We start from the raw sequence: 6990 nt of genomic DNA on the forward strand, positions 1-6990 counted from the left end.
GGCAGTGTAGGAAAGCATACTGTTTTACAGCTGCTCCTACATATTATCCCAGATCTGGACAAGCCATCCAGGATCCTCCGCTTGGCAATGCTCCCAAGTCTTACCTGTACGCTTGAAGGGGCAAAGATGGCTCTCTCCTATTCTGGCTATAACCAATAGTAAACACCACCAGTGAGGGACAGTAGAGGACCTGATCAATTTAAGACAAGAAACCATTCCCTCACCTCATCTCCTTATCCAGCCTCCTTATGCACCGTTCAAAAGCTTTTGCCATCCCGGTAACTCGGAAAACAATAAATACATTTTTTTTAAAAAAAAAGAATCAATACCTGCCTAGAGGAGAATGGCTGCTGAAAAGACATCGAGTAGAATAGGAATATATATAGAGAGAGATAAACCTTAAAAAGTATATGCAAACGAAGACAAATGTGCTGAAAGAGTTGCACCAGCCCAAAGGCACTCAGGCTTCAAACGAAGTTGGCAAGCCAGAAAAATCAGACCATTCAACTCGCAACGTCATAAAGCAGTGGGAGGAAAGCTAGGAACCTTCTCGGGGTGTTTTTTGTTTTTGTTTTGCCAGTTTGAAAAGTTCCAGGTGGTCTCAGAATGATATCAAGAATTCCCTTTACATTTCCTTAGATTCCTAGTCTTCCCTCCCTCCCACAATAAAATACTGATTCTTCAGGACAAGTAATATGATTTTCGAAAGTGACAGAACAGAAAAAGAAAAAGAAAAAAAAAAAGGAAGGCAAATTGTCTGTCTGTAAAACATTCCTGGATGAGAAGAATGTCTGTTCACCCGGGGTTCAGCGGATCTGGGAGAGGGAAAGGGAAAGAATGGCAGATTTAGTTGATCTGACGGCAGGCTTCAAATGTCCATTTGGTGGCTCCACCGTAAATATCAATGTTAGTCTCAGACCAGGCTATGACACTACCAGGCAGGGCTTTGGTGCTGCAAGTAGCCAAGTTGTAGACCTCCCCCGGGGTGAGCTTTCGGTCCCAGATGTTGAAGTGGGCCAGTTCTCCCACAAATGCCTGGGTGGCATCAAATCCACCGCCAAGTGTATCCTTAAATGGGAAACAAAAAAATGAAGATCAACGGTTTGAAAAGGTCATTCTCTGCAAATAGGTACAGCGTCAGGTACACGAGGAGGTGCTTTTTCCTTCTCCAGAGAACGAACACACAGCATCGACCATCTTAAAACCTGCTATAGTAAACACTTGAAATGAGCCAGAAAGCTTTTCAGGTAGCAAGGAAAGGTCAGCTAGAACAGACCGCATTAAAAACGCTCAATAGGAAATTGAATAAAGACAAGAATATTCAGTCACTGAAGTGTATTTTTTGTAGAATATATTTTCAAAACTAGAAGCTTTGGTTACAAGTTCTAATATTGCTGCTGTGCCTCAGATAATGCTTTTTTTTTTTTTTTGCTTAGTAATCAGCTACAAGAATTGCTTTTTAAATGGCCAGTTTTTTAAATAGCTATGGATTTAATTATTGTTCTTTTATACTCTCTCTAATTGGCGATATTTATTTTTGTTCGTTCCACCGTAATTTCATTCTGCTAGGTAATTATGTGTATCAATATTTCTAAACCGATTCCAAAAACTTTTAAACTTATATGTGTCCACATCTGAAGAAAGTTTGTTTTACGAATAAGAAGTTGTAGTGGTGAGTGAATCAAGAAACAATAATTGAATTCATGATTTCCCCCCTCATGAAACAGTTTCTTCAGGTGGATAAACAGCATTGTTAAGGAGAATTTATTTATCTATGTTACTTGGATAGTAAGATAAGGAAAACAGCTGCCTGCTTTTGCGAAGTGGGAAGGGAAGAATCGGAGATGACTTGGGATGAGTAACTACATGAAAATATTCAGGCTAGTCTGAATCTATGATCTGATGACCAGAACTCCCCAAACACAGTACTGTCATAAAGCCGAGGTGACACATTGACACTTCTGTGTAAATCCCTCTTTCCCTACCTAATACCCTCACAATATATTGGAACTGCAACACACAGGTAGCTGAGAAATGAATGATTACAACGGAACGTATCCCAAAAGTACAAGTTGGCAAACACTGGTACAGATTGCTGGTTAGTAGTTTTGGTGCCTAAGCCTCTGCAGAACATATCTTGAAAATGTGATTTGTGCAGTGGAAGATCTGTACTGATGCATTTTATAATATGCATTTGTATGTAGAGATGTGTATATAGAGCTTAAATAGGTGCCACAAAGCAACAACAATGGATTAATCTTCTTTAACTCCTACGCATTCTGGACTCCTCCCCATTTAAGCATTTTTCCTACCGTCCCACCAGTCCACTAACCCGAATTTCTCTTCTGCTATTATTCTGAACAAAGTAAAATCTACCCTCTTTAGTACTGGGGAACAAAGCTTGGAAATTCTAGCACAAGTCTGCGAAATCTATCCATACCTAACCAATTAAATGCTGAAACTCATGGCAACTTTGCTGCAGGAAACCTTATAATGTGTGAACAAAGCATACTTTGGCTATGAAGTGTTTTGATATGATCAGGGTCATGTTAACACCAGCAGCCTAAGACTGGTATGATCAGAGCTAAAACAGAAGAGCACAAAAAACCCCAGTGCCCATTGGAATTGAAGGGGATCCAAGGGGAGCTTGGAACAATTCAGTAGGACACATCCAAAAGTACTGAATGCAATTAAGACCAGAAGTGGACGTTTTCTCCATTTCTGACGCTTAGCACCTTCTTCACCAGTCTTTATATGAAATGACAGCAAATTACTGCAAGGATGAGCTGACAGTTATTTGCTGTAGATCACTGGGTGATCTGCAGTGGATGGACATGGATTTTTTTTTAAACAGCATTAACTATAACTCTCCCTCCACCAAAGCATATTGCAGAAATGAAAAATATCTGGAGGGTGGTTAGGAGGGATAGCCAGGAGTCTTTCTGTATATGTATATTAGAAGATTGTGAATGGCATTCAGTTCTGGCATTCAAAATGATTTTTGGACTTCACATTTTTTTAAAAATGATGTGTGTTGCACATGGTCCCAATTGGTGGATCTCAAGATTCTAGTTCTAAAAGCCCAGACTTCTGCTTATCCCTGCTGCAGAGGGACGATCATTTCCTGTCATCACTGCACCACCTTACCTGTTCCTGCCCCAACACTAGGACCCCTTGGGGCTTGATCGGGTGATAAGGGGCCAGGTTTTCCCCATTGCCTCGCTGGGTGCCATCCTGATAAGCTTCCCAGACACCATCCCGGGTTGTCCATGCAATGCAGATATGGTGCCATTTCCCATCATTAATGACAAAAGGAAGCTTTGCTACCTGAGGAAAGAAAAATGAGAATTGCTGCAGATATGCATTTCCCCAAATATATTGTGCACCGTATTGGAGATCTGATTACTGTTGTGTTTACTAATAAGATGGGAACTTTGCCAAATCTCCATAGCAGCCATTGGGACATTTATATTATCTGAAGGAAAACAAAAGTTTGCAATCTAAAGCAAAATGCACTTATCTGGGATTGATCTTATTGAATTTAATAAAGGTTCACTTCTGAGTAACCATGAACAGAATTGCATTGAAAGTACATTTTATGAGAATGCTTGTTTTATGGTCAAGGATACAGAGTTAGATTTGCAGGTTTAAATACCATGACAATAAAGAAACAGATCTGAAAATATTATCATGTATTTCTACAGTTCTGGAATTCTGAGAAAATGAGAGTTGACTTCTTCAGCATTTAAAATCGAATGTATTTGTTAAGCCTCAGAAGAATGTGTTGCTTAAGTTGGAATATATCTTACAAATTTGGGGACGCACAGTGTAATTGGAAGAATGAAAAAACAAGCTGGTCATATTTATGAAAATATGCACGTTTTCACTAAAGTTAGAAGTTCTCCTTTGAAAAATTTCTTTAAAAATTACATTGTGCACAATAGCCCTTCTTTAAATTTTAGTCAAATCAAACGGTTTAATTCAGAACCATATAAAAAACTAGATGTATTTTACTTGCCCTAGAGAATACATTGAAACTTCAAGTTTTTTAAAAAGAAGACTCATCTTATCTTCTGACATTAAAAATAAAACTGTGTTTTAAGACCAGCATTTACGGTATTATTTAGCACCAAAGATTTGCAAATACATTCCTCATGTGCAAATGATATTTGGAGAACAAATGCAAAGTTTTCATTGTTTATCTACACATTTAATGAGTAATTTGCCTCTTTTAATTTTTTCATGTATTAATATATGCATATTATCTTCACTGAAAGAATAACACTTACCTTGTCATTGATAAGAATCTCCATAGGATTATTACCCCATTCAATAAGTACCAACTCATTGGCTTGTCCAGGTACTGCATAAGAGAAGGGTGTGCCTACACCTGGAGAAGCATTTGATTTTATCCACATACAAATTGTAAATGCATACATCTCTGGCAAGCTTTTCTTCACTTTTGCGTACATGTAGTTGGTTCTCAAAGGGAAGGTCAGCTGAAATTTATCTGTTGGCCTATTATCTTTCTGACCTGGAGGAAGATAAGAAAGGGTGTTTGCTCTGTATTTGCAGAGTTATTAAGGCTGTAATGCTACATTCATTAATCAGGAAGCAAGTTTAATGAGACTAATTTCTGAGTAGACATGCACAATATTACAGATTGTTCTATTGAGGCAGTGTCAAAAGAAATGGAATGAAGCTTTGTAGAAATGCCTTGATCACTTCTCAGTATCAATGCTAGCACATAGATCTGAACAGTTTGTCTTAGAATTTTCTTTCTTTCTTTCTTTCTTTCTTTCTTTCTTTCTTTCTTTCTTTCTTTCTTTCTTTCTTTCTTTCTTTCTTTTTCTCATTATATAATGAACCTTAAGATGGCAGTATTCAAATCCCTCCAACACATTTCAGTACACTAATCCTAATCACATGGACAGCAGTTAGAGAAAAGGCTCTTTTTCCCATTTCTCTTTTTACTCTTAATGACTATTTATATCTGTATCTCTGTATATACACACACAGTAGGAGCAAAGAATGTACGTGGATGCAATGATTTTACTGGAGTCTGAAGAAAAAAAATACTCTTGCTTGTTCTAGGTCACTTAGAGGATAGAACTCAATCTACATAAATCACTTATATTAAGACATGCATTGGGTACTATCTGCTAAGATACTTCACTAGTGAATAGTATTTTTTTCCAACGTGGGCCAATATTAATTTAGACAGATTATACAGAACCTATTTATTGCCCTTCCCAATCTGCATAAACTCACAATTCACCCCAGAAGAAGTGTCGCCACTAAGGACTGTAAATTACGGTGAAGTATCTGTGTGTATGTGTGTGTTAGGAAGGACATACAGGAGCCACTCTCCTCCAAGTGGATCACTATTCAGAAAAAAAGCCCTACACCTATTTCAATCCAGGTTGCTTTACCTTTCTCTAAGTCACTGATCCTTTGGTGAAGGGAAGTTAAGGTGCTTTCGATTTTTCCTCTTTCTTCAGACTCATTCTTGGAGTTGTACTTTCCTTCTTCCAGGCTGTTAATTCGAGAGAGCACTTGCTTTTCTAAATCATCAATGTTGTTCTGAAGTATATCCTTCAGGGAATTGGTTTGGCTCGAAGAATTCATCCTACTGAATTGCTGTGCAAGGTTGGGGGAGAAGCAAAGAAAGTAAGTGGTTTGGGGAAAACCAAATTAACACCCTAGCATTATTTTTCCAGAAACTCGTTCTGAGGCTACTCTGACACAGCTAAATGCCTTCAGAGCTTACCAAGTGAAAAAGCAGTGCCAAGTTAAAAAGGAACAAGCTAATCTGTTAAAGAACTGAGTGATGGAGAACATTTTGAATGGGATGGTGAATGTTTTTGCCTCCGATGTAGGGCAAAGCTGCACCATAAAAACAACGCGCAAGTCAGCAAAGGCTGGATAACTCAGAGCGAACTCTGGAGTATCTGCTTGCCTAGATTTAAGAAATAACAGAAAGGAGAAAGTTGTACCTCCAAGTTTTCTAGCCTTATTTTGAGCGACTGCAAAGTTTGCCCAAGTTGGCTCAGTGTTTCAGCAGCTGGAGTCCGGGAGAGATCTCCCATCGTGTTTTTGGAAGAGCCGGTCTGCTTTCTGTTGGAGCCCCCACCCGTTTTAGATTCACCAGGGCCTGCTTCTAGAGTGCTTTGGCTCTCACACCTGCCCAGTTTCGTGGTCAGTTCCCTTATGGTTTCTTTCTGATTCATAATAGTCTCTTTCTGCTGGAGCACCGTTTCCCGGAGCTGTAGCACTATGGTTTTCATATCCTCGGTGCTACCGCTGCTCTGCATAGAAGAGGTACACATGTCCATATCCACCGGCACCGAGGTGCAGATAAATCGAGTCTGTCCAAAATTCTGGGCGCATCCTTTCAAGTAGAAAAGGGAGACCAACACCAAGCTGCAGCGGACCGCGGCAAACATGACCGGAGCAAAGATCCCAAGCAACGCGGAGCTCCGGAAAAAAACGGCAACAGGAGTTTCAGCACCATGGAACTATCCACCGAACTGCTGAGCCGATTGCGGTACGCGGGCTGCTTTTATAGAGGGCGGGAGGGGCTACAATGCCACTGACGTCACAATAGGGTGGAATCCCTGTTTAATTGCTCGGTGCCCATCGAGTTTCCTGCTTCAGGAGGTCTAAGTCCAAATAGAGGGACACTGAGCAGGTCTGGTGACTGCACGTACTCGCTGCTTTCCTTCTTGCAATGAATGGAACGGCGCGCAGGGACAACCTGCGGGGGAGGGGAAGGAGGGGAGGGGGCGCGGCCTGAGCACGCAGGAAAGGACCGGCGCCCGGTCGGATGCGTAAGGCGTGCGCCTGTGCGGCAGAGCAGGTTGTCTTCGGACAGTGGGAAATTGCTGTTGCGGACCGCGTGCTCGAGGGGTGTTTTTAAAAAAAAAAATACAGAAGCGGATCAGCGGTGGGCTCCCGGAAATCCTCTCCCAACAATTCTCCAAAAAGTGA

At 40.6% G+C, this 6990-nt stretch overlaps 1 protein-coding gene across 1 annotated transcript; it reads right to left on the reverse strand.

Moving 5' to 3' along the window:
• Positions 1–575: 575 nt before the first annotated feature.
• On the reverse strand, positions 576–6732 carry NPTX1 (neuronal pentraxin 1). The gene is made up of 5 exons (XM_026702153.2): positions 5997–6732; positions 5433–5640; positions 4290–4534; positions 3148–3327; positions 576–1068 (listed from the first exon to the last, which is right to left on the reverse strand). The coding sequence occupies exons 1-5, from the start codon at positions 6444–6446 to the stop codon at positions 847–849; spliced, it is 1305 nt and encodes a 434-aa protein (XP_026557938.2). The 5' UTR covers positions 6447–6732; the 3' UTR covers positions 576–846.
• Positions 6733–6990: the final 258 nt, after the last annotated feature.

Source organism: Pseudonaja textilis, chromosome 2 (genome assembly GCF_049901715.1).
Source record: "Pseudonaja textilis isolate UNSWEBS1 chromosome 2, rPseTex1.2, whole genome shotgun sequence".
In the NCBI taxonomy this organism is placed as follows: Eukaryota; Metazoa; Chordata; class Lepidosauria; order Squamata; family Elapidae; genus Pseudonaja; species Pseudonaja textilis.